We start from the raw sequence: 27,986 nt of genomic DNA, 5'->3' as shown, positions 1-27,986 counted from the left end.
CAGAAGCTTCTGATATCCTTACTGCAACACAAGGGAGCATGCAAGATCATTCACAGGAAATATGGTTTCCCTTAATGGCCATTTCTCTGGCCTAATGGACCAAAGCCTTAGTTTTGATGGATCAGGAAGTTTATGTCAAACACCCTGAGTACTCTAGCTCCTTATGAATTCTCAAACATATTCCAATTTACACTAAGGAGAAAAGAGGGCCCTCCATTAAACATATATTGCATAGTTAATAAAACAAGAATCCATTTAGTGCAAGAAGTTTTAAGCTCAAAGGCAGTGTACCCTCTCAAGTAGTAATAATCCGTGAAAAATTAACCGTTCCATTTTTATGCTGAATATTTATTACCTCAATACTAGAAGGTCTACCTTCTGCAAACATTTATTCTCAACCAGTTCTAGCATCCTGAAACTAGGCATGCTTTAGATAGGAAAAAAAGAACGTGCATGAAAATAAGATGCATCCTGTTGCTTGTAGTTTTTGCAGCTACTACTTTCACTTAAGCTATTTTAGTTCAAGGATGCTTAAACATTACAAAATAAGCTATTTTGCCTACCTATCCTTACTACAGGTACATTAAAGGAATAAGTACTACGTTCAAGATCAAAGGCCCTCCTCCGGGTGCCTACTCCAAGGGAAGCTCGGAGGGTGGCAACAAGGGAGAGGGCCTTCTCAGTGGTGGCCCCCAGATTATGGAATGATTTTGCTGACGAGGTGTGCCTGGCGCCAACACTGTTATCTTTTCGGCACCAGGTCAAGACTTTCCTCTTCTCCCAGGCATTTTAGCATGTGTTTTTAAATTGTTTTTATATTGTTTTGAATTTTAAAATTGTGTTTTAAATTGTTTTTAAAATATGTTTTTAAATTGTGTATTTGTTTTAAAGTTTTTGATTGCTGTAAACCGCCCAGAGAGCTTCAGCTATGGGGCGGTATACAAGTGCAATAAATAAATATATAAATAAATTAATATAAATAAATTAATAAGGCCCAAAATGCCCACTAAATGCTTAAAGTAACTCTAATGGAAGAAGCAAAACCTGTTTGTGTTATCAGCGCTTGGGTAACACGAAAGGGTGGAATAAACTGGCCATTCCCTGGCCCAAGAAAAACACCAGGAGGGATAAACAACAAATAAAGGATTACTATTTGTACATGCACCCACTCTGAACACCATTGGTCTAGCTGGCTCTCCCATACAACTAAGGCTAAGGAAGCACCAGCAACTCTTCCAGAGAAACCACTTTGTGAACAAAGACAACCTAAGATTACCCGTGTTTGCTTTCCACAAGGATACAATCAGACAAGGAAGATGTCTTAATACCATTTCACCTATGAGTAAACGTTACCCACCAGTTCAGTATGAAAGTTAAAATGGGAATATGTGGACAAGAGTAAATTACATGATGAATCAAAGGAGTATAAGAAATCAGGAAGAAACAGTTTACCAAAGGACCCCCCTTCAGAGCCTCCTCTGCTACAACAGTCAAAAATTAACCAAGACAAACTAGGCTAATTCTTTGATAAAGTTCAGAGATTTGTATGCTTCTGGCATTCTTGCAGCTTTCAAAAAAATTGTATTTGTGTATTCTAGCATTGACTACATAAATAGCCTTACTGTTCTAAATCTCAAATCTAATGCCACATGAAGCAGAGGTAGGATTGCAATCAGTCTCAAAATATTCTGAGTGTCTGAAGCGCTGTTATGCCATCCTTGGTTGTCAAGGGATTATGTTTCACAAAAGGACACTTCCTCAGGGAGAGAACATTAGATTTTATAGTTCAAGTTTGCAGTCCCTATTGAAAACTACTTAATTATAAGAATTTCGTTTAAATTTTGTTCCAAATAGAATGCTTATTTGTAGGTTACCAGTAAACTCTTATATACCAATATTGCACATTGTCTCCAAACCAAACCTGGAAATACAAGAAAAGGCCATATGAAAGAACATATAATTTGGTGGTTCTTTTGCATTTTTGTGGTTAGTATTGTTTTATTGGATTTAAATGTTAGTCATCCTGGACATTTTATGAAAGGGTGGGAAATAAAGACCCTGTTAAATAAACTAACTATAATTACTAAACATACAAGTTCCTCAGCTCGCACTTTCTCCCCATGCAAAGTATACCTGCTTAACATGACCTATAACTGCACTACATTGCCAGAAATGAAAATAAATTACCATTTCTTGCCAATATATCATCGTAAACCGGACATACACCATAGTATAGCAGAGGCTCCTTAGATGGTGTCTGAGAACTTATCGGAGAGTCAACATCTGTCTTCTGCATTAGAGCTTCTTCTTCTGGTGGGTTCAAGCCCATACTGTACCCAAAATCACCATCCTCAGAGGAGCCTACATGATCATTTTGATTCCTTGAAGGTTTCTTTACTTGCAGTTGGCTAGCATCAGCTGCTGCAGTCCCAAGTACACCATTCAAAAGAGATGTTTCTGTCTCTAATTCTCCTTGCTGTTGCAATAATGCCTGGGCCAATCTTTTTTCAAAAATTGATCTGGTGGTTAGTGTAAGAGGCCCACACTTCTGTCCAGCTTTAACAATTTCTTCTCTGAGCTCATCGGGGGTTAGCTGTTTTAATCGTGATAATATGTCATCCATTGTTACCGTCCCTGGAGAGGAAGAAAAAAAAATCCAAGTGAATCATCTATACTAGGGACAATTCAACACATTTTAGTTTTGAGGGTTCAATATTGAAGAGTAATTTCTCTTAAAAAGTCAGTTTACTTTTATCCTAGAACACGCAGGTGAAAAGTGAAGGGATGATTTGGGCTGTTTGATCCCATCATAAGCTTTTAAGGCTAAAATCCATATCTACTCAGAAGTAAGCTCCACTGGGCTCAATGAGACTTACGCTCAGTTCAGTGTGTATTGGATAGCAGCTTAAGTCTCTAAAGGAAGATCACCTGCTTGCTTTTGAAACTGTTTACTCATTAAAATCTTCCTCAGAGGAGCCCAGTGCCCTGATTCTTGAATCCTCTTCCCTGGGTTGCTTTGCCTGGCACTCACTTTGACTAGCTTCAGGCTCCAGGTTAAAATGTTCCTTTAAAAAAAAAAAAATTGTCCAGGCTTTAACTTAAAAGTAGTCTTATTTTATTGCTCTCTTTTTTTCACTGCTTCTGGAGTTTACTAGGGTCTTGCTGTTTATATCTGATAACAGTGGTTGTAATGTTTGGATTAAATATTTATTGTAAGCTGCCATGTAAATATTGGATTGAAATGCAGCAGTAAACTTCCAAAAAAAGAAGGAAGAAAAGAAATGGTCCACAGAAAACCAAAGTCTCCAAGAACTTACTAACATTTATTTATTTATTAAATTTATATCCCGTCCTTCCTCCTAAAAGCAGCCCACTTGTCACTCTCAGCTGAAATGGGGGCATGCATTTGTTGTATTGACTGGGAAGAGAGGGATTGATAAGCCACCTACTAGGCGGATCCAGACATGCACAAACTAGAAGTGCAAGGGAAGAATTTTAACCACTCCATCACTCTCTTGTACTGTTTTGGGAATTTGGCTCATTTTTGCAAAACCCCTAGGCATGCACAAATGGTATAGATCAGGCGTGGAGAACCTTTGATCCTCCAGAAGTTGTTGAACTACACCTCGCATCATCCCTGGCTATTGGCTATGCTTGCTGGGGCTATTGGGAGTTCTAGTTCAGCAACATCTGGAGCACCAAGGGTTCCCTACACTTGGCATAGGGACTCCATATGACGGCTCAAGTATCTTAATAAGGCCAGGCATGAAGACAAGCATTGCTAAAAGCAATTCTTCAGAATATTTTTTGTCATCTATAAGTCATGAAGTAAAAAAAAAAACTGCACCAGTTGCCAAGACGCATAACTTAATACAGTTCCTTACTGGGAACCAATTCATGCTTATTTATCTATTAGAAGTCACAAAAATATTATGTGATGGGGAGCTATTGCATGCAATTGCTTCTGGTCGTAACTTGTGTTTTCTTCATGAAAATCACATTCACACATACCATTTTACTATAAGGACCAGAACATCTGCATTTTCAAGTTTCAACCTCCATCACCAAAATGATTAATCTTATTTTAATGGGCTGAGTGCTGAAGTGAGCAAGGGTTACCATATCAGAGATGCATATACAACAAAAGAAGTTTAACAATAAATCCAGAAATTCAAAACAAAGTTCAACCTCTAAGATCAGCAATCTTTCTGAACAGATTTATAAAAGTCATGAATGCAAAATCAATTGCTGAGCACCACTCCCTTACTCCACGAATGCAACTCAGTTACACTTAATATCTCATCTCTAGTTACAGTCATCTCATACTCTCAGTGATATGACTGTAAGTAAAGATATGGCTCAAAGACTACACAGTGCACCCATAAATATAATTATTTTTCAGCATGCCAAAGCACTAGTAATTCTATTCTGAGTGCAAAGATTCAGATTACGAAAATGACTTTGAAACACATCAATTTTAATCACATACTGGGTATGAAAGAAGATCTGCACAGCACAACTAAATTTAAACACGATATGTAATGTTAAAATTGTATGCTCTCAAGTTTAGAAATATTAATTAATCACAAGGCCAACATCTGATTAACAGTAATTTAGTACAGCACTAAGATGAAAAACCCAGTATTAATGGGACTAGTTCCAAGTTTAGCACCCCTTGCCCATTTTTGTGGTATTTTCTAATAATTTCAAATTATACTGTGAAATATTTTAAGTAGTAATATTTACATATTTCAAGTATTTTCTGACACAGCTTCTATGAATGAGCTACAAAATTCAAATCTATGATTCAGCAAGAGCTTCTTAGAAAACTTATCTTCAAAAATAAAAGGCACAACCATGCAGTCATATGAATGCTTCCATGGAAGCAAGTGGATTTAAGATTCGAGCCCAAAAAAGTTACCCTCTTGGCAACACACAAGACACTTTGGGATCAAGTCTGTATAAACATTTTTATTTCAAGGCAATCATAACTAAGGGGGAAAGTTCACTTTCTACACTTCTTTAACCATATTCCCTAAACAAATGTCAAGACTGCATCTGAGCTACCAAGAAAACCCAAGGCATTTGTTAAGTAAATGTTAACGTATTGAAGAAGGAACTCAGCTATTTGGACACAAAGAAAAGTCTCTTTCTGAGAAAAGCAAAAGGATTCATTTTACATGCACACTGCAGCAAGTTAACACACCAAATTTCCTCTATCTGCTATATGAAACAGTAAACTGGACAAGCTCAATAACTGATGTCCCCAATCCCTTTCCAGCTTAGCACAGCAACTAGTGTTAGCAGCATGAATACAGAGTGCCATTTCAGTTCTTAGTCATTAAGCATCTGGAAGGAAACTTTAGATCCACTTCTGCTTCCCTGTTTAAAATGAGAATGAATCAGATGCAAGAATTCGACCATAAAAGGAAAACTGGAACAGAAGATTTTAAATAGATGGAAAAAATAAAACATTTCAGTGGAATAAGAACACCAAATATACTCAACAATTTAACCTATTGCCCCCGTTTTTAGGACACAACAAACTTACCGCCCACATTCTCAACACAGTTAATAATTTCAAGCAGATTAGTTACATATTAAAATTCAAAGTATACTGGATCTCCTGGCATAAGATTGTTTCTGGGAACTTTCAAGAAGCAAGTTCAACTTTTACTTAGTGTTTCCTAATAGTGTCTAAAAATGTTCTTGAAAGAGTAAAGTAACTAAAATCTTGGCTATTATGACATATCAAAGCCCTGTGGATTAGAGATAAGAAGTGCCTAAGACAGTGAGACAGTTTGAAAGGCAAGAGAAAAGTTGTGTTTATAGGATAATCTTAGAACAGTCATTCTCTCAACATGTATTTTGAGGAACTCTTGGGATCCTTGTAAGTTTATCACTGATGAGAGGAAAATCACACAGTAGACTTTCTTCCATGACAGATAACTTTCCTCAAAAATTCAAAGCCACGGGGAATTTCCAAGCATTGCATTCTGGGCAATGTTGAAGTCCAACAGGCCTGGCTGCCACCTTACATGACCCTGAGTGTGCCCTAGGATGCCTTGCCCCAATCTGCAAGCACAGTGGCTATATGTGTGCAACAAATTTAACACCCTACCCTTGCTTCCATGAACTTCTGGTGGAGCTTACAATTAAACGAATTCAAACAACCTTATGAAATTTCAAACAGAAGCAAAACAGCAGAAAATGTGGTAAAAATGTTTCATAAGCATCAATGTAATAAAAGCAAAAAGGCTTTAGCAAATCTCAAGATTCAGTGCCAGGCAAATCCCCTAGGGAAAGTATTCCGGGGGGGGGGGGAGAGCTAAAAAGAGCCTTTTGTTCACTTGCCACCCACTTTGTTGTTATATGCCTTCAAGTCGATTACGACTTATGGCGACCCTATAATAATAATAATAATAATAATATTTAATTTGTGTGTCGCCTATCTGGCAGATAGCCACCTTTATAATAGTATAAAGTATTATGGGAGAGTCAATTAAAGACAGCATTTGACTGAAACAGGGTAAATGGCATACCCCATACAAGAAAAAAAAACTTTTTACAATGCACAGGGAAAAAATATGGTAAAAAGGAGAAGGCTCAGATCTAAGCTAACATTTCTGGTTCTCATAATGTTGTGATCACCCAGTTTACATAGCAAGGTTTTCATGAATGTAGTCATGTCATTCTCTGATACAATAAGAGCTCCATGTACAATAGAAAAGACTCCCAAATTGCAACTCGGTGCTGGTAGTTAGAATTTATCTTAATAACTGCCTTAATGAGTACGCAATTTCTCCACAAAGTTTCCAGGAGTAGGCAGGCTTGTAGAGACAGTTCTGATGTATTAACAGAGGTGTGCTTATAACTACAGGCTTCTTTACATATCAACGAACATCAATTTTGGGGAAGAATCATTAATGCTTATTTATAAAAGTGCCTAAAATATACTACGCTATGTATATCTGCAAGTCAAATGGAACGTCAGATTCAAATGGAACATCGAAAAACCAATTTTGATTGGAAAAAAAAGAAATCAAATGGAACATCAAGATAAGAATACATGCTGTTATAAAACAAGTTATACATGCCCATCTAATTTAGTGAGGGAAACTCCAAACAGTTTGAGATTTCAAGTTGTTAGATCAGAATGAGGAGGATATTCCTCTTCTCTCTATTCTATCTCTCTCACTCTTCAACGAGTTCTGAATTCTCAGTGCCATCAGCAGGGTGAGCGTAGGATATGCATGGTCAAATGCCCCTGCACATTTAACCTCCTTTTTGGCAGCACTATAAGGAGGTGGTTCCCAAACTTCCCCCTGTAGACCACTTGAAAATTGCTGAGGTTCTTGACAGACCATAATGATTTTCTCGCTGTTTTAGCAATTGTAATGCACTGTACTAGATGCTGTATGATTTGTAATTGTATTTTTATTGTTTCTTTTATTTCTTATATATTGTATTTTACTGTATTACAATTTGAATTCCATATAGAGTTCCAAATAATAAAAATTGTAATGTTCTTCGCAGACATACTGCGAACCATGCAGATCCCTGGTGGTCCCACGGAGCACAGTATAGGAACCCCTGCAATGGGGGGGGGAACATAATTTATTATTACTACATTTATATCCCACCCTTCCTTCCAGGAGTTCAAGGTGGCATCCATAGTTTTCCCTTCCCTCTCCATTTTATCCTCAGAACAAAACTGCGAGATAGGTTAGGCTGAAAGCCTGTGAAAGACCGGGGATATGAACCCTGATCTCCCAGTCCTAGTTCAACAGTCTAACCACTACACCAGACTGGTTCGCTGCTTTAGGATCCAACCTTGGCCAAACAGTGCATAAAAACAACAACAATGATCTCCTACATGATTACTTCCGTCATGACATTATTATCAGGTTGTATTTAAGTATGTCATACTGGCAGTAAACCTATTGAAATCAATTGTAAATGATGGGTAAGTTAAATTCATTGATTTCAATGGATCTACTCTGTATGTCTTTATCAGACAGCAATTTATATTTTCAAAAATGAATTCAACACGACTAACAAACCAAATATATATATATAGATTAGTAGAGTTTGAAAGGGCCTACAAGGCCACTGAATCCAACCCCTGCTCAATGCAGGAAACCAACTTAAAGCATACCCAATAGGTGGCTGTCCAATTGCCTCTTGAATGCCTCCAGTATGAGAGCCCACCACCACTCTAGGTAATTGTCGTACTGCACTAACAGTTAAGATGTTTTTCCTGATGTTCAGCCAAAATTTGGCTTCCTGTCAAATTGAGCATTCCATGTCCTCCACTCTGGGATGATCGAGAAGAGATCCTGGCCCTCCGCTGTGTGGTAACCTTTCAAATACTTGAAGAGTGCTATCATATTCCCCTCAGTCTTCTCTTCTAAAAGCTAAACATGCCCAGTTCTTCCAGTCTCTCCTCATAGCTTTATTTCCGCTCCCCTGACTATCCTCATTGCCCTCCTCTGAACCTGTTCCAGTTTGTGTGCATCATTCTTAAAGTGCGGCATTTAGAACTGGACACAGTACTCAAGATGAGGCCTAACCAGCACCCAATAGAAGGGAACTAGTACATCACATGATTTGGAAACTATATTTCTGTTAATGCAACCTAAAATAGCATTTGCCTTTTTTGCAGGCACAAACTATATTTATACTTTTGTACACCGGCTTCAAGGCCTTAAGGTCAAAAGGCAGTCTATAGGTATTTCATAAAAGAGCCCTGGGCTCCTTTGGGATGAAGGGCAGGATATACATTTAATTAATCAAATGATGTGTGCACCCCAATCTCTGAGCAGAGAGAGACTCCAGGGGTTCCAGCACTTACCCAGGGTTCCATTTCCTACAAATTAAATAACCCCCCCAATCCTATAGCTCAATAATAAAAATAAAGATAGATATATACACACACACACACTATCCTATATTAAGAACAATGCTTATGCTTTTACAACATACTAATTTTAATTTTCTATTTAAAAAACCAGGGGGAGAGGGAGGCAGATCTAGGACAGCCCTGGACAGAAAAACAAATAAGTGTATTTGTTACTAGCTACTACAAAGGTCAGATACCAGGGACCAGCTTATTAAAAAAGATGGAAAGCCAAAATGCTTGCCAAAATATATCGTGCCATTCCAAAAATCCTTCCCAAACTTGACGCTTAATGACAAATTGTTGTTGTTATGTGCCTTCAAGTCGACTACGACTTATGGCGACCCTATGAATCAGCGACCTCCAAGAGCATCTGTCATGAACCACCCTGCTCAGATCTTGTCAGTTCAGGTCTGTGGCTTCCTTGATGGAATCATAATGACAAATAGCCAAGATATAAACGGAAGTCAGGAGGTCTCTCTGTGCTGCCACTATCTGTGTCTCTGTCTCTCACCTTGGCTGAGGCTCCCACGGCAGCGCTGCTTCTCCCCGGCAAGAGGAGGCGGCGGCGAGACAGCAGCCCCTCTCGCTCCAGGTCCTCTGCGTCCGCCCGGTCTCCTCTCCAGCAAGCGCAGCAGCCAGCCCAAGGCGCCAATCACCGCACAGGCGGCCAACAGCTCCCAGGCCGGCCAGCGGGCCCAGGCGGCCGTCGACAACCCACCCCAGCCCGACCAGCCAGCCGCCGCCGCTGCGGCCGCCGCCCAACGCTCCATTCCCGTCCCTTCGACCAGACGCAGAGAAGCAGGTCGCGCGTGTAGAATACCACAGGGGTGAAAAACGCCCTTTAGGGACAACACTAAGTACCTCAGGAACGGCCTCCCGGCTTCCGTCTCTTTTTTTTTTCCTCGTCCCTCCCTCTTTCCAACCTCTCTCGCTTCCCCGGTGGCGGCGGTGTGGCGGCAGCACCACAGTGCGCAGACTCCCCGCGTGAGGACCCCTGCAACAGCGGCAGCTGCACCACCAGAGCAGTGTCCCCCTCCCGTCCCAACCCACCGCGGAGGGCTCTCTAGTGTAGTGCCTGACAGAAATTCAAGACCCAACGCTCCACATATACACACAAACGCTTTCAAAAGGAGCGTGAGGGGGATTGGACACAAGCAGCTTCGAGGCCTTATAGTCCAATCTCAAGCGTCTTTCGCGACTGTTAGCACACCCTAGAACGGCACTCGCAGGTTTTTTTGGAGGCTGTCTCTTCTTGTGACTTGACTGGAGACGGGGGGCGGCGGCAAAAAGCACACTAAACTAGGATTAAAAAAAAAAAGTAAGGGGTTTGGCGAGCAGGTAGAAAGAGGTCGATGTCATGTCGTTTCCTTTGCCGACCCGGGTTTCCTGACAGGAATTTTTAATCGAAACGAAAATAGATACAGAGGGGCTTAATAGGAGAGCTGTCAAATCGCAGCATGACGCGTCACTTCAGGAGATTGCCGCGTTGCATGATAGGAAAGGAGATTTCTTTCAGGAATTTGAAAGCGGCCGACAGCGAGGCCCCGCCCCGTTACCCAAAGGTGGGGAGAGGAGTAAAGGAAAGGCTCGAACTGCGTGATGGGGGGGGAAGGTGAGCAGGGAGCAACGCGAGTCCCCTGGTTGCTATGGTTACGGCACCAGAAGGCAGGCTCCCCAAAGGGCTCAAGGAAATCGGAACCACACTTCCGGCCCCGGACTGAAATACTGAAGGGAAAACCCATACAGCACAACTGAACAGGCTAAAGGCCGCATAGAGATTAGAGGGTGGGGAAGAGAGAACAGAGCATAAACCTAAAAAGTAGCTTTTTTTCTTACCTTTTACTGTGAAACAATAAACAGTTCACTGCAACGTTTTACTAAACACCCGCATAAGCGGCGTTCAAACGAATACCGGAAATAAACGTTGCGCAGAGGGAGGTGGAATCTTGCGTACTCCAGATTTTCTGGACTACAACACCCATTATCCATCCGCTATATTGGGGAATCCGCATTTAGACTATGCGTAGGAGGAACTACATGGGTGGAACCTGCCCTTAGGGCTGCCATTCTGCTCTATTTAAAGAACAAAACCCAGTTACTTGCAGTTAGACACTGCAATCTTTTGGGTGCTTACTCAGAAGTCAGCCCCGCTGCGTGCAGTAGCCCTTAGAATGTGAATTCAAGATTGCAGCCTTTATTCCATAACACACACCCCTCAAAAAAACCCCGACCCAATTGTGTAGTTTAAAGCAGCGGTTCCCATTTTTCCCCTCCACGGACCACTTGAAAACTGCTGAGGGTCTTGATGGAGCACTTCATGATTTTCTCTCTCTGCGTTTTAGCAGCTGTAATGCACTTAGGCTAGATGATGCATGGTTTTAATTGCATTTTTGCATTTTATTTCTTGCATTGTATTGCAATTCTAGAGAATTCACTGTAAGTCTTCTGCAGACTATCTGAATGAAGTTGGTATACCTCTGAGAGTCCATAGACCACACTTTGGGAACCCCTATTTAAAGCATATCCAACTCTGCAAATGCAGATGGTTTTCTAAAAAGTAGTTTTTCTCTTACCCTTTACTATGAAACAATAAACAGTAGTTCACTGCAATGTTTTACCAAACACTTTCTGTAAGCTTTAACTATAAGTGTTTCATCAAGCTACATGAAAAGGTCTTTCTAGGTGCCCATTCTGTTATTTTTAAACCTATACTCAATTGTTCTTGTAGAATTAAAAATTAGTTCAGCTGCTTTTAAAGAAAACTCTAAATTGCCTTGGGACATACATGTGGAAGGCGATTCACAAATAATTTTGCTAGCTTGTTCGAGCATCATTTGCTGTGAAAAATGGCTAGGTGGCACTAGATATTCAGAGCACGCTAGTACATCTTACAGATTTTCAAATTTCATAAACTTGTATATATAGAGAGCAGTGATTCTCAAACGGTGTGCCCAGGCACACTGGTGTGCCCTAAGAGGTGGCTAGGTGTACCTCAAATATTATGAAAGTATATTTTAAAAATGAGAAGAAACCCATTTGTATAGGGTAATAGTTTTCTATAGTTTGTTATTTTTATTCATAGTTTAAAATATATTAATATATTTTTAATTTTGTACACGAAGTGCACCAGAACATTTTTGTATGTTTTACAGTGCGCCGCGAACCAAAGAACCACTGATTTAGAGGAAAACAGATGCTGTCTGTCCAGTTTCTTCCCCAGCTTGGGATAGGCTGGGAACTAAGGTATGCCATTCTGCCTCTTGTTGAATATATTTATTTGGCTTCCTCCTCCACTCTGTTTCAAAAGGAATAAATTTATTTAAAATAGCAAACGAATGAAACAAAAAACTACAGTCCCAGCCCTAAGCAATCCAATGCCTTTTAGGATACCCAAAATACGTTCTTCAACCTGAGTCTTACACAAAGGCAATTTCTAAAACTACTTTTGAGACATCACTCACAGTAACAGAAGCAGAAGGCAGTCCCCAAAAGAGAAAATGCCTTTGAAAACAACTCTGTTTAGAGCACTGTTCCAGACCTGAGACTCACCTCTGACTCCCAACGTGCAACATGGGACCCACTTTTACATTTTCACTTTTGATGTGATGTCACATGATTGACAGGAACCATCTACCTATCAAAGCTGGACCACAGGGTGGGAGCAAAAAATGTTAGCAGTGGGGTTAGACCTGGCTAAGTCTGCCTCCGTTTTCCCCACCTTTAGACCACACTAAGCCCCCCCCTCAACCCCGTGAAGAGGAGGGAGACAGAGGTGGATAGCCCAGGTGAGTCGCAAGGAAAAACTCAGGACAGGCCGGGGCAGCTCCTGAGCAACAGTCCTGCCACCTGACACTTCCTTCCTCGTCCTCTGCCACAGTCTGCAACAGCATCAGTGAAGCAGGCAGTGGCAGTGCAGCAGAGCAGGGCAGTTGCTGTGGAGCTGCCCCTGCCTCTTCATGAGTTTTCCTCCACTGCTTGCCTGCACCACCCCTGCTGCCTCCTTCCTCCACTGCTGCGATGAGCCAGGGAAGCTTTGGGGTGGGGAGGAGGTGAAAGTAAGGCTTTGTGCGGCCCTCTTAGCATGGCCTCATGACCCACCTTGGGGTTGCGACCCATAGGTTGAAGGCCTGTGGTCTAAGTTTAGGTCTAAGTTTAGAGCAATCGATCGATTTCCCTTTGCTGTTTAAATTGAGGATTGCTTAAAGTAACGATATGTGGATGAAGACTGATTCCGAAGGCTGCTAGTCACCCACAAATTGACAAGTGTGGAAGAATCCATAGTTTTAAATAAGGAACTAAGGCTTTTAAAATCATCTGAATACTGAATTGAGCCCAGAAAGCCTTGGTAAATATTTTTTCCAAGCTGTCTTCCCTTAATATCTCACTATGTTTGGTGACAATAGTCAACAGACACACACACGTACAATAAAAGTGTACAATCCTACAGAGGGTAGCAATACATGAATAGGTACTGGGCTCAACCAGACCCGAAGAAAGAAAAGGCCATAAAGTCATTACAACAGAAGGAAAAGGTAAAAGAGCAACCACCGCACAGTGACATGATGTGGAAGGCTTGTTTTAAAAAGGGAACTTTTGAATTGAAAGTTGAAGTTGCAGCCTACCATGTTTTTTTTAATACATACTGCTTCTAAAACTAGGATGGATGCAATTAACATGCTTCTACTGAACATTTTCCTTCTTAAAAAAAGTGAAAAGGGCAAACTTCTCAGTCTTGCATTTCAATCTGCAGCTCGATCTTGGACAACTCTTCATTCTTCACTTGTCCCATTTGTGAAAGATGATAAAGATCAGCACGTTTTCTTTCCCATTTTTTCTTCTTTAAATGCACTTTTAAGATTTTTTCTAGTCTTCTTCATTCCAAATTTGCTTTTGTCTTGAATTAGCCACAAGCCCCAGAATTTTACAATGGAAACCTTTTTTTATGAAAAATAGTTTATTGCACAAAACCAAGAATGTCTTAATCTTTTTTTAATTAACATGCTTTTTTAAAAGGTCACAGTCACTAATCCTTAAATACCTCATAACTCTTCCCTTGTCTGAACTCCCAAATGAAAAAAAAATGTTATGGAGGTGATGCTTTTCCTAATCAACTGGTTGCAAACATATTTAAATGTGACATAATATGCATGAGAACATTTGGATATTATTTCGTCAAATAACTCTGTGCAGCTCTACTCAGGGCAAGGCAAGTTTTCATAGAAAAGAATCCCAGTGACTAGAATGATACCTGCTGCTGGGAGGTAAACCATTTAATTATATCAGACAAATGCCATTATAAAATAGATCAGCCTTTGTCAACTTGGTGCCCTCCAGAAGTTTCAAACACACGCTGGCTGAGGCTTATGGGAGTTGTGGTCTAAAGCATCTGGAGGGTACCAGATTGACAAAAGCTAGAACAGATCCTTCTTGCATGCAGAATGACAGGAATTCCCCATTTTTAATTGTGCATCTGTCACACCAAGAGATGGTTTGACACATTTTGGTCTATGATGATCAGAATTATCTACCTTTAATGATCCCATGCTGATCAATATACAGCTGCTTACAGAAACTCCCACCGTACTGAATTTGACATACAAAAGCAGCAGTAATGCACACAACACCCAGCACGCATGTATCATTCTGGAAAACGAGTTGCCTTTCTCAAAACAACAATAGCATTTTCCTGAAAGGAAAAAAAAAACTTGGCCAATGTGTAGGATGTAACTGCCTGCATACAAGGAAAAGGAAGAACTGAGTTAACAAGAGTACCGAAGTCTCCAAACAACTTGGAAGACAGTGGAATTAACACCCATATCCTGCAGACACTCAGTTTACAGAAGCATCTGCCCAAGCAAAGGCTTTTGTTTTGTTTTTACTGTAACACTGTGCAAGATGGCAGAAAAGCCCTCAAACAATCCTCTAAATTCATAAAGGAATACTGATGCTTTTCTTCATTAAGATCTCTCTGCAATATTCAGACAGAGCATTCTTGGGCTTTCTCCCCCCACTTTTATCATTAAAACATACCTGAATAGGTATTAACCTCTGGGGATGAACAAACAGACATAAAAGTACCTTCCAATAACCATACACAGCAGATCTCCTTGAGATTATTCTTCTGCTCTCTAAGAGCATGCCAAAATAAAATTGAGACACCTGTCCGCTTGGCTAATCGGAGATTTCAGAAAAAGCCATTCCTTGAACTACAGATTAAAACACAGCACCTTTTTAAAAAAGCAAAGCCTCCAAAGAGGGAGAAAGTGATGGAAGTTCTGTAAAATGAAACTTGTAGATAGTTAAATGAAGTTTGTTGCTGGTTAAGTGCGCTCTCTTTCTCCCAAGTTTAGACCTCTCATTTCCTTTCTAGTCAAAATGTCAAGATAACAGTAGATAAAACTAGAAGGGGGAAATATAATGGAAAGGAAAAAAGCATATTCAGCTGGGTAAATAAGATTTCCTTTCCCCCAAGGAGAAAGACACGCACTTAAGGCTACATACTTGCTTTGTGAATATACAGTCTAGTTCTGGTTTAAAGAGCTGATAAGGAATTGGTAAAGGCCTGAAAGAGGTGCATTATTTAAATTTAGTATTTTAAAACATGGGTAAATAAAAGTTGTCAAAATCTATAAATATCAGAATCTTTCCTGTAAATAACACAATGTACTAAGTAGAACAGCAATATGAACATCCCACTGGTGCAAATTTGGGAGCCGAATATATATTAATTCATTACATAGTATTACCTTTGGTGTTTAAATACTACAGTATTTCTTCCTGTTTAAGTTAGCAAGTATACAAGCTTCAGGATTGTGAACAGCAGCAAAAAAAAATCACTCATTACTATTTACTCCGCAAAATAGACTTACTAGTAAAAGCCATCAGCATATCTGGGTTAATCAATAAAGCTTTCAATGCCTTGTCTCAATAAACAATTTGATTAGTCTTATGAAATAGACAGTCAGTATCACATTAACTGAAACAGAAAAAACCTTTACATTTAAAAAGTACCTTTCCTTCATATACTATATGCAAAGATTAAAATGTCTTACTGGAGTTTCAAAATCATGGTTCATAGTATTAAAAAAAGACTATGGTTTGTATCCAAGTGAATTCTAGGAGGAATAGACCTATTGAAATTAAATGGACCTTAGTTATGTCCATTACTTTCAATGGGTCTACTCTGAATATGATTAACACTGGATGCAACCCATGGAAAATCAAATCTTCAAAATAAAGGTTTGTGTGTTTTTTAAAACAAAGTTGCATGGGGCCATCATACCCTGTCCCTTGAGGGAAAATGGTCTTTGACCAGAGCGCAAAATTAGAGTAACACTTCTGTATATTATCTGGGGGGAGACCCACATTAAAAGAACCCTTATAAAAAAAAAGCTATTGCTTCCCTACAATAAGTCTGTTTAAACTCCAGCCTAACATACAGATTAAGAACACAAAGGCCAAGACCCTCAAAAGTCACTTACTCCAGAGTTTTCTTACTTGCTACCGATCTACCCTGAAGCCATGTCAGAACTAAATATTATGGGTTGTATCCACCTAAGTCCTACTCAGAGAAGACCCATTGAAATTAACAGAGGAATATAGGTCCATTGATTTCAGTGGGTCTACCCTCAGTAGGATTTAGTTGGATACAATCCTATGGAAGTGGCAGCTATATATCTAGTACCGTGTTTCCCCACTGTAACATCTAAAGCAGTAGTCTTCAACTTTTTCAGAGCTGGGGCCCACCTTTAACCCCAGCTTGCATCATAGGACGTTTTTTAAAAAACACAATCACCATGCATGTCCTTCTTTTTCTCCATTTTGCCTTTTCTGTGCCTCCCCTTAAGACAACCACTGCTGTGACCCACCTTAAGATATTGGCATGATCAGTGGGCGGCTCCCAACGCACTCACTGAAGACCAATGGTCAATAAAACATACCAACGTATCACTGGTGAGTTGTACTCAACTCTGCAGGAACTTAGGGTGTGGGGTAGATCTATAGCTTCCATTTTCAGCAGCAGCTAGGTGTACACCGTAACGTGATGTTGGAGAAGACTAGGGTAACAGTGGTGGGGACAAGACAAATAGCTATCATTTTCATAACAGCTTTCTGTACACCTTAACATCTAGTTCTTGACTCTGCAATCTGATTATTACATCCCAGACTTGTCTATCTTTCAACTAAGAGCATTGTACATCCTACATACCTGACAGTCCATTAATTCTCTTCTTCTGTAAGACATCCTGGGCAATCTTCAAAATAGAAAGTAGGCTAAGCCAAGTCCCTGTGCTTTAAAATATAGCAATGATGGCTTTTGGTTGTCAACACAAGAAAAAAAAACCCTAAGGCATGTTGTTTCTGCCTGCTAATTAAAGCTTAGCAGGGTGTATCTGCAAAGGCTAACTTGGTATCATAACAGGGTTGGGGAATCTGTGGCGCCCTGCACCAGATGGGATTGAACTCTAACTCCCATCAGCCCCAGCTAGCATGGCCAATAGTCAGGGAGAGTGGGCACTGGAGTCCAACAGCATCTGGAGGACCACAGGTTCCCCATCCCTGCATTGGGGGGGGGAGTTAAAGCCAAACAAATGTTTACAGACAGTATAACATCCATCTTTGAAAGACAGAATAAGTAAACGAATTTACATTTCTAAAAAGCTCAGCTTTTAGGGGCTAGCTTTCCTCGGCCCCATATAAACAACATTTTCGAACCAGAATTTAGGATGCAACAAGATTTAACAAAACAAAAACAAAACCATGGAAATTCGGAACCTGCAGAATATAAGTCTGTTTAAAAAAACCGATGCTCCAGGTCAAGAACAGAGTTGAAATATTTATACACACCCTGCACTGGAGAGGTCCTCAAAGACTATGGAACAGCGACAACAAAAAAGGTGCAAAAGGCATCTGCCAACATGAAATCAAAGCTCTCCACTGGCCTTTGGTTGTGGATCCTCAATCTATTTCCTTTGAAGTAGACCCAATTGATGCAACAGAGCTACTTCAGAGTGGGTGGTTTTGAGATTCATGGTCACGGAGAAGTTATTGGTTTGCACTGATCATCTCTATCAATCAAGGGCATCTCTCAAACAAAACAAACAAAAAGATTCAGTCACCAGTTTAGTGGGTGTGAAAATTCTAGTTCACATTCCCAGGTTTACAGCAGACTAAGTCACTTCCGCTATCTAAGCACTCTGCTTGCTTGCAAAGTGTATCATGTGAGCACAGAAAGCAGGGGAGAGTGTGTTAAGCTCTGCCTACCCCCGTTGTCCTTCAACTCATAAAGGGTGAAAGTCTGAAGCGGTGAGCCTCCTCTACTCAATTTAGACCCCCAAACTTTGGTGCCGATTATGCAATCCACAAGTAGAGGAGACTCCTCGTTTCAGACCTTTCCTCTGGGGTGTGGGGATGAGGAGCTTCGTGTGCTCACCCTGCTCATGTATAGGTTTTACCTGTGAGCAGAATGTCCAAATAGACTCTCTTAAACTTGTCTGTCTAATCAAAACAATGGTGGGAAATGGCATAACGAAGTCAGTTTTCCTTTGAAGCTATGAATGAATGGATGAGAAGGCTTTAGTCTTCTCAGAGACTTCTTGGTGCATCACACCTCTTTACCCTGCTCTACCCTCATATCGCTGTCTCCCCTCAAGTAAGGCAGACAGATTAGAAATTATTTTAATACAGCATTAGTTATCTTCATATGTTTTGCTTCCGACATTCCCCCCCCCATTCGAAGGAAGATCTCCACCCATTCTAAAACCTGTTACCAAACGGTGTTGATGAAGATGCGATACATACTTAAAGCAGTCATGAAGTGAAGCAACAGGCTATGAGGTCACTGCATCAACTCTTCGTTTTCACCAGCGCTTAGACCACTATCCTTTAGGTCTACAATGGAAAGGTTCTGGTTGCCTGATGCAGTTGCAGTGAAGTTAGATGTAAAGTCCACTAACTGCCCTTCTATCTGAGTCCATGAAGACATTGATTCGTGGACGGTTATTGTGTGCTCTTCCATCTGACGCTGAAGGCTGTCCATCTCTTGCCTTTGGAAAACAGAACGGAACAAAGTGGAGGGAATAAGAATGTTAGACGAGCCCTGCTAGATCAGACCAAGGCCACACCTGCACCTTACATTTAAAACATTTCATTCTGTCACTTTAAACAGGTGTGGCTTCCCCCAAAGAATCCTGGGAACTACAGTTTGTTACGGGTGCTCAAATCTGTTAAAGGTAAAGGTGTTCCCGCACTTATAGTGCGAGTCGTTTCCAACTCTTAGGGCGACGTCTTGCGACGTTTACTAGGCAGACCGTATATATGGGGTGGGATTGCCAGTTCCTTCCCCGGCCTTTCTTTACCCCCCAGCATATGCCAGGTACTCATTTTCCCGATCATGGATGGATGGAAGGCTGAGTGGACCTCGACCCCTTTTTCCGGAGATTCGACTTCCTCCTTCCATTGGAATTGAACTCCGGCCGTGATCGGCTGCGTTACCGCCGCTTACCACTCTGCGCCACGGAGGATCTTGTTAGGAGACTCCTATTCCCTTCAAGAGCTGCAATCCCCAGAGTGGTTTAACAATCAATCTACCTACTGTGGGAATTGTAGCTCTGTGAGGGGAATAGGGGTCTCCTAACAAATCTCAGCACCCAAAACAAACAACAGTTCCCAGGATCTTTGGGGGAAGCCATGAATGTTTAAAGTGGTAAAATACTGCTTTAAATGAAAGGTGTAGATGTGGCCCAGAGTTCCATCTAGTGCAGCATCCTGTTTCTCACAGTGGCCAACCAGATGCCTCCCAGACCCCCTGAAGCAGGACATGAAGACGGCCTCCCTCACCTGCTCTTGCTCCTTAGCAACCGGGACTCTGGCATACTGACTCTGAACATGGTTCCATTTTGTGATCATCATATACACCAATAGCAACTCTCAAAGTGGCACTGCTTTTCATGTAGCCAAAATGAAACCATCCACACAAGAAAAGTATCAGCAGGCTTCAGGGAACATTACAGTTTGCAGCGGCATAAAGCACCTTTGGTGGGGTGGGAGGAACAAAACTGTCTAATGAGGACTGAGCATGTTCAATTAGCACAGAATGCCATTTTTTGGCAGGGGGGGGGACAGAAAACCAAGAAAAGAGGGAATTAAATGGAGTATTCTGGAAGAAGGCATAGCTGGCTAGCAGGAACACTGAACAGGAACACTCCACAGTTGTTACGGGTTTCTCTTGTCTTCACTGGCAGCCATTGACAGACCTACCCTCTATGACTTTGTCCAATCCTCACTGGAAAGCAATCTAAGATGGTGTCCATCATCACACGTAAGGCAGCATTTAAGTTATGTGTTGTGTGAAGGAGAGTGTTACTTAGTTTGTCCTGAACCTACCGCCAATCAATTTCTTTGGATGAAAGAATCAAGTCAAATGAAGGCTAAGTGGTAGCTGTCAGTATTTCCACAAGAATAGATTTGGAGTTCACATTTGCCAAGGCTTCAAGAAGACGGGTCTGACTGTCACAATGCAGAGTTGAGAGATTATAGATCTTTATCATCTATAATCTCTCTTAACTCTGCACTGTGACAGCAATACAGCCATCTTCCTAAAGCTTTGACAAATGTGAATTCATGTGAACTAAAAACCTATCCCTTTGTGGAAATACCACCAGATACCACATAGCCCTTTTCTGTATTATAACAAAGGATATAGGTAACACAATCCACAATGGTAACATGCCTACATCACTTTACAGGCAGCATTAACACGGGGAGGAAACCAACTTTAGAGAAGCAGTGTGGTATAGTGGTCAGTGCTGTCACAAAGGTCTCTGGGTGAGCCTGGGTCAGTCACTTTCACCCAACCTAACCCACCTCACAAATGTGTTGCAAGGATAAAATCAGAGGAGAGAACCACCTTGAGTTCTTTGGAAAAGGTGGGATATAAATGCAACAGACAAAGCACTCTATTGCAGGAGAATAGGGGAACCTGTTGCCCTCTAGATGTTGTTGGACTCTTAACTCCCATCAGCCCCAGCCAGCATGGCCAGCAGTCAGGGATGATGGGAGTTGTAGGCCAGCAGCATCTGGAAGGCAACAGGTTCCCCATGCCCTCTCCCCTATTGTCTGCTTTGGACTGGAAAGAATTATTCCCTTGACACACAATCTTGTTGGTATTTTGTACACCAAGAGAACGGTATAAAAAGTATAAAATGCATACAATTTCCTACGCAGAAGACCTTGGTATTTCAGTCAGCAAAGCAAACATTATCTGTCAATGTCACCATTCATAAAACTGCTAAAACATTAATTAGTAGTAATATGCAGTTTAAAAAACACCCAGCAGGATTTTACTCACTTGAGTTGCTGGAGACAGCTGTTCAGGTTTTTCAGAGGCTCTTTATTCACAGCTGTTGGAGGTTTCAGCAGCTCTTCCAGCAAAGCTGCAGGCACAGGGCAGTCTGGAATCTTCACTGGAGTCACAGGATTTGAAGAATTTGACTCCCCCTTCAGTGATTTTCTCTTTTTGAACAAACAAGAACAAAATCCATGCACAATAAGCAGCAGCTTATCGTGTTCAAACGTGAAACACAATTCTTGTCATGCTTTCCACCGGGGAAAAAAATGCAGAACGAAAGATTTTGGGAAGCCAAAGGAATAGCTTTAACTGACTGCTCTCTCATTAGACCAAAGATTAGATTCAAAGATTTAACCAGGCAAAATGGCACGACCCTGTCTTTACCTCTGTGTCCTGTCCTGTGTGTACAATGCCCTTGCACCCAACATATTAGAATTATAGGAACCAAGAAAAGCTGCTGTCTGTGACTGATATACGACAAAGCATGTTTCAGTTCATGTTGTTTCCTCTTTAACAAAGGGACGGCAGCACTGAGCACGGTTGCCTGTTTCTAACAGTTCACCAGGCATTTAAGCCTAAATTTAACAACCATAAAGGCCAGAATGTTCATAATAATAATAATAATAATAAAATTTTATTTAGCAGACGCCCATCTGTCCGACTGAACGGACACTCTGGGCGACGTACAATATAAAATACAATATAAAATACAATCTGCTCATATACATAATCATCACATTATTAATATCATAACATCGCATCTGAAGACCATCTTACATTAATACAGTGTAAAACCTAACCCAACCCAGAGATCCCATAGGCCTGCCTGAAGAGCCAGGTCTTCAAGGCTCGGCGAAAAGTCAACAGTCAAAAGTCAACATGTTTTCAAATGAAAAGCATAGGGTTGTATCTAATGTTCCGCTTACTCAGAGTAGACCCATTGAAATTAGTGGATAAGGCTAACATAGGTCCATTCATTTCAAAGGGTCCACCTTGAGTATAATCTTGATGTACTCTTAGACACAAGATGCTTCAATACCCATTTCTATGTGCAGTTCCAACAGCGCAGAACACAAAGTGTTGTATGCCATGCTAGTCATATTCAGAGTAGACCCACTGAAATTAAATAGACATTAATAACATGTCCATTAATTTCAATGGGTCTACTCCAAGTAGGACTAGCATGAGAAAAAAACATATTCTTGAGCCCAGTTATTCTATGCCCACTTATTCTAAAAGAAAATCCCTTTTGCTCTGCTAAAAATAAAACAAAGTACCTTTTTCATTTTTCCATGCTTCAAATCTAGCTTCAGCTGCTGGTTTTGCTGTAGTAGAGTCTTCATGCTATTCTTGAGTTCAGTCACTTTCGCCTGAAGCATGAATTTATCTTTTTGGGTTAAGGACAAATCATCCCGTACCACCTCCAACTCTGTCTTGATATTCTAGAATGAGGAAAGATGATCAGAGACATTAAACCTTTTGCAGTAGCCAAAGATCATTCCAAAAAGGAAAGAAGTCACTACTTTTATGTTGCAATCCTATACAGATCTAGTCTCAGGAACAAGTCCCACTGAGTTCAATGGGGGTAACTCCCAGATGCAGTTACAGGATTGCAGCCTTAGGGCTGTTTTCAACTAACTTGTGCAAGTGGAAGCCAGCACAAGGATTCCCATTAGCACACCAGGATTGAGAAAACTCCTGGGGAGGGGGGGGAGAGATAGTTCCATCACACAAGCAGAAATGCTTGCACTGACAGAACACCCTCCTTAGTGCTATGCTGGAAAGAACCCATTGTCGTCTTACACAATTCGAAATCGGACAGAGGCTTGGAACATTCATAAAATTCTAGCAGCTGCTGGTGGCTTCATGTCTGTGGGGAGCTGTCCAAGGTGCTTCCTTGAAAGTTCAGACTAAAACCCAAACCAGATTCCACTGCCCCTCTGACATGCAGCCACCAGCTGCCACTGAAAAATTCTATTTCATCATCTTATTTAGTCTCCTAATAGGTGAGGTCTTAAGATAACTAGCCTATAGTCAAGTGAAATACCTGCAAAACAACTTGCACTCCTTCCCATTCTTTCTGGCTGCGTTGCTCCGTCAGGTCCAACTGCTGCTTCAGGGCTTGGATTTCTCGCTCTTTCTGCTCTACTTCCCACTTGAGGTCTTCAACCTACAAACAGAAAAAGTGTTTCAAAATCTGATCACGTTAAAAAAAATGTTAAGGTGCAATCCTGCAGGCAACTGGACAGGAAACAAAGCCCTATGAAGAGAGATTGAAAGAACTGGGCATGTTTAGCCTGGAGAAGAGGAGACTGAGGAGAGATATGATAGCACTCTTCAAGTACCTGAAAGTTTGCCATACAGAGGAGGACCAGGATCTCTTCTCAATCCTCCCAGAATGCAGAATACAGAACGATGGGCTCAAGCTGCAGGAAGCCAGATTTCGATTGAACATCAGGAAAAACTTCCTAACTGTTAGAGCCATATGACAATGGAACCAATTCCCTAAGGAGGTGGTGGGCTCTCCAACACTGGAGGCATTCAAGAGGCAGCTGGGCAGCCACCTGCTGGATATGCTTTAATTTGGATACTGCACTGAGCAGGGAGTTGGACTAGATGGCCTTATAGGCCCTTCCAATTCTACTATTCTATGATTTATATAGAAGAATTAAGATACTAGCTGCCTAATATCTTAGGCAGCATGTTCCTGTACCAGATCAGATTATTTGTCCACCTAGGCCAGTATGGTCTACTCTGACTAGCAGCAGCTCTTCGGGGTCTTAGACAGGCTATCTTTCTTATCAACTGTATCTGATTTCCCCCACCCCCAATTGGCAATACCAGGGATTGAACCTGGGACCTTCCACATTCAAAACACGTGCTCTACCACTGTGCTATTTCAATCCCTTTCCACTAGCACATGCACACACGAAAGTGTTATACAGGGGGAGGCCCTGAAGCTTGCCGAAGCCATGATTTACAGCAGGGGCATTGCCAGGCACTTAACAAGATTCAGGGCATGGGCCCATAGAAACAATTTTGCATAAAATCTGCATGTACTAATTTATACATATAGATGCAAACCAGCTAATTCCCATCTGGTTCACTCCAGATAAATTATTAATCAGCACCCCACCCTAGATCACTCCAAATCAGTTATTTTAAATTCCTTTTCCCTTCAATTAATTTCCCAACTGTTCCAAATCAATTCAGTTCCCCTTCAATTGCTCCCATTCATTTCTCCCCCACAACACTTATCTTATATTAAATTTGTACCCCAAATTAGTGCCTTACCTAGTAACCCAAGTCATCCACCAATTCATTATCCGCTCAAAAACACCCAAGGAATTTAGAAAAAAGAAAGATTCAAGGTCCACATCACACGGGGCCACTAACAATGCCCCCGATCTATGTTCAGTAAGAAAGTAGTGAATAAACGATGTTGTCTTTTCACCTCTTGATTTTCTGCAGGCAGCTTGCTAAGCTGCTCATCCAACTGCTTCTGCAGGAGCTGAAGCTGGGACCGGGCTTCTGCCAGCTCTTGCTGGAACTGGGACACTTCTGTTGAATGCTTCCCATCTTCAACTCTAAAACAACAAAAAGGGACTTTGAGAATACTACAGTTCTCAGACTGAGGAGCATAAAAAAAAGACAGCACCCGCAAAAGTTGGAAAATGGAAATGCACTGCCTTCAAGTCAATCCCGACTTATGGCGACCCTATGAATAGGGTTTTCATGGTAAGTGGTATTCAGAGGTGGTTTTAGTCTAACCCATTATCAAGCAAGATTCAGTGATGCTAGAATGAAAGAGGGACAGTATCACCACCTAGTGGGGAGCCAGAGGATTACAAAATAGGAAAACAGCAGTGTTTCTTGCAAAATGTGGCACAGAGCAATCAGCAGGTAGAATTTACTCAGAGCTCGCTTCACAGAGGACAAAGAAATCACTCCTGAGGATAAAGGCAGAAAAAGCCATCCACGCAGCTTCCTTCAGTTGCCAGCCCTCTGCACGTCCACATGGCTCCACCCCGACTTCCCCACATGCTGGGTGAAGTTCTCAAGGGGGAGTGAGCTGCACTTGTGCATAGGCTCCTCTGTGCTCCTCCCTGCTTAATAAAGGCTCCCAAATTCTTGGAGATCGGGGTGGTGGTGGAACCAGATGGGATGTTGGGGGCAGAGCCAGTGGCGTGGCCTGAAGTCCCCTTATTCATGGATTTGTCCTTCATTCGTGGTTAGCCTATGAATAGACTTGCTTTCTCTCCTAAAAAGATGTATTAAAAAGCAATCATGGAACCTCATCAAAAACAGCTGAACTATGCATATTTCCCCCCCAAAATGCAAGGTTTCGCTTTCATTGTGATACTCACTGCAGTTTGTCCACTTCAGCCTGAAGGGCTTGGATGAGGACTTCTTTGGCCTGGAGTTCTCGCTTAACCTCGCCGAGTTCAAGGGCAGCAGCTTTATAATGACGGCGATTATGCGCTGCCTCAGCTTTGGCTGTTGTGACCTGGAACAGCAAGCTGTGTCAGTGTATTACCACCTCTCAATCATCCTACGTCTTACATTTCCCTGCCCCTCTCCCCATGTGTGTTGCATCTCTCCGTAGACTGCAAGCCAACAGCTGGAGACTGCCCATTCTTCATCTCTTGTGGGCACCCGTGGGCTCTCTCTCTCTCTCTCTCTCTCTCTCTCTCTCTCTCTCTGGACAACATTACTATAATTATTGTAAGTACCACACAATTAATGCAGAGTCATTGCCAATGGGATGCTTGATGGAACCAGGGCAGCAGCAGTAAATACATGCTCAGGATGACAAGCAGCAGCCAAGCTCTTACCTGCTCTTTAAGGTCATTGACTTTTGTCTTTTCTTTTTCTAAGGCCATCTGCAAGGCTTGAATTAGTTGTTTCATTTGCTGATCCTCTTCCTCTTTGCGTTTCAGAACTGCCTGGACCTGGGGCATCACAAAAGCACACAGACACACCAAGTGAATGGGTTAAGCCAGGCCAGACGCTGTAGTGAAATCGGGAAGCTTTTCTACTTCAGCTGAGCTTTATGGACCCCTCCAACTTCAGGACATAAAGCAGTTAAGCTAGTGTCATCAGGCTTGTTCAGAGCTCCCTGGGAAGAGGGACTGATTGTTAAATCACTCTGGGACTTGTAGCTCTGTGAGGAAACTGGGTGTGTGTGTCTTCCTAACAACACTCTGCACCCTTAACAAACTACAGTTTCCAAGATTCTTTGGGGGCAAGCCATGACTATTTAAAGTGGTATAATACTGCTTTAAATGTATAGTGCAGATGGGGCCCAACTTAATGTACCCATCTCCCAGGTTAAATCCTTGGGAGCTACAGTAAAAAGGTCTCGTGACTCAGACCTTTGCCTGAGTCCTAGGAGAGGATTGCAGCCAATTAGGAGGCACAATCTTACGTCAGGCAGTTTGACTGAGAAGACCGGATCATGTGCTCACATGCATCCCTCCTGCAACACATACAGTACGCATAGGCTGCTGACCACATGAAACAGAACCAGTTTATTAGCACCAACCCAGGCAAGAAAGTTTGAGTACCTGAAGATTCAGCTGCACCAAATCTGCCTCTCTCTTGGCCAGTGCTGCTTCAAGGATACGATTGTGTTCTCGCAGAGCTGCGTTGGACTGGCCAAGACCAGTGAGCTTCCCACGTTCATGTTCTAGTTCAAGAGAAAGCTTCTTGTTCATTTCTTCCAGTCGCTTTATCTTTCTCCGGAAGCCCCTTGCTTCTTGAAGCTAAACGACCAAAGGGAACAAGTACTGTCACCAATCCCACTAAATTAGCTCACTAAAAGTTACTGAGTAACAGACAATGAAGAAGGCAGAAAAGTACCCTTTTGCAGCAAATGCTTCTAAACCAGAGGATTACTGGTTTTAACTGCCCAGACTCTGAAATAATCTTCTGAGGTCTTTCTCCATGTACGGCCACTAAGAAGAGGACCTTTTCAGTGGTGGCACCTAGTTGTGAAATACACTGTCTAGAGCAGCCTTTCCCAACCAGTGTGCCTCCAGATGTTGTTGGACCACAACTCCCATCAGCCTCAGCCAGCATTGCCAATGGTCAGGAAAGATGGGAATTGTAGTCCAACAACATCTGGAGGCACACTGGTTGGGAAAGGCTGCTCTGGAGAGTATCACTTAGTATCTTCCCGGTGCCAGATGAAAATCTTTTTTTCTTTCTGTTTTAAGGACTTAAGTTATTTGCTTGATTTCTTTTGCTAGTTTTATTTATTTATGCTGCTTTCTGCTTTCAAATCTCATGTCTACATTCTAGGTTTATACTTCATTGTTTTGCCTTTTGTTTGTGAGCTGTCCAGAGAACTTTTTTGGCTAAAGGGTGGTTTAGAAATGCTGGGCTGTATCCAACATTCTCTGTCCGCTACCTCTTGCACTAGCAAGGTGAGTTTTAATGTTGCACAACAATGAATTCAATACAAGAGTTGCACTAGCAGAAACTCATAGATGGCACAAAGTTATCAGCAACCTGCTTATGCATTTGCTTGTGTAACAACGTTCTGTCGGTGCAAAACATTTTCCAGCTGAACAAGTGTAGCGCTAAGTGACTTTAAATCAGTGCTACACTGGATACAACCTGTTGTAACTAGCTAAGAAACAAACTGTATTTCCGCACCATCCTTGTATCACTTTAGAACACTATTGCCCTGTTTTCCCAGATACACATAGCTACTTAGAGAGAGTTAACTGG

General features: G+C 41.6%; 2 protein-coding genes across 10 annotated transcripts in view; both read right to left on the bottom strand.

The window, feature by feature from the left end:
- ANKLE2 (ankyrin repeat and LEM domain containing 2) overlaps positions 1 to 10,857 on the bottom strand; it is a 28,144-nt gene extending 17,287 nt beyond the window's left edge. The window contains exons 1-2 of one of the 3 annotated variants that reach the window (XM_061603203.1): positions 10,739 to 10,857; positions 2,188 to 2,634 (exon numbers count right to left, since the gene is read on the bottom strand). In XM_061603203.1, the coding sequence (XP_061459187.1) occupies positions 2,188 to 2,623 (436 nt within the window). In that variant the 5' untranslated portion in view covers positions 2,624 to 2,634; positions 10,739 to 10,857. Of the gene's footprint in view, positions 1 to 2,187; positions 2,635 to 9,413; positions 10,379 to 10,738 lie in introns of those variants that run through there. The other 2 variants (XM_061603201.1, XM_061603202.1) reach the window with 2 other exon arrangements.
- A 1,205-nt stretch (positions 10,858 to 12,062) lies between these two features.
- GOLGA3 (golgin A3) overlaps positions 12,063 to 27,986 on the bottom strand; it is a 48,280-nt gene continuing 32,356 nt past the window's right edge. For all 7 annotated transcript variants that reach the window (XM_061602659.1, XM_061602658.1, XM_061602660.1 and 4 more), the window contains 9 exons: positions 26,819 to 27,016; positions 26,087 to 26,203; positions 25,619 to 25,758; positions 24,706 to 24,838; positions 23,299 to 23,421; positions 22,529 to 22,693; positions 21,252 to 21,415; positions 12,452 to 18,948; positions 12,063 to 12,197 (listed from right to left, as the gene is read on the bottom strand). In XM_061602659.1, the coding sequence (XP_061458643.1) occupies positions 18,741 to 18,948; positions 21,252 to 21,415; positions 22,529 to 22,693; positions 23,299 to 23,421; positions 24,706 to 24,838; positions 25,619 to 25,758; positions 26,087 to 26,203; positions 26,819 to 27,016 (1,248 nt within the window). In that variant the 3' untranslated portion in view covers positions 12,063 to 12,197; positions 12,452 to 18,740. The remainder of the gene's footprint in view (positions 12,198 to 12,451; positions 18,949 to 21,251; positions 21,416 to 22,528; positions 22,694 to 23,298; positions 23,422 to 24,705; positions 24,839 to 25,618; positions 25,759 to 26,086; positions 26,204 to 26,818; positions 27,017 to 27,986) is intronic.

Source organism: Rhineura floridana, chromosome 19, assembly GCF_030035675.1.
Source record: "Rhineura floridana isolate rRhiFlo1 chromosome 19, rRhiFlo1.hap2, whole genome shotgun sequence".
In the NCBI taxonomy this organism is placed as follows: Eukaryota; Metazoa; Chordata; class Lepidosauria; order Squamata; family Rhineuridae; genus Rhineura; species Rhineura floridana.
Note: the sequence above shows the minus strand (reverse complement) of the source record. Positions and strands in the feature narration are given on the sequence as shown.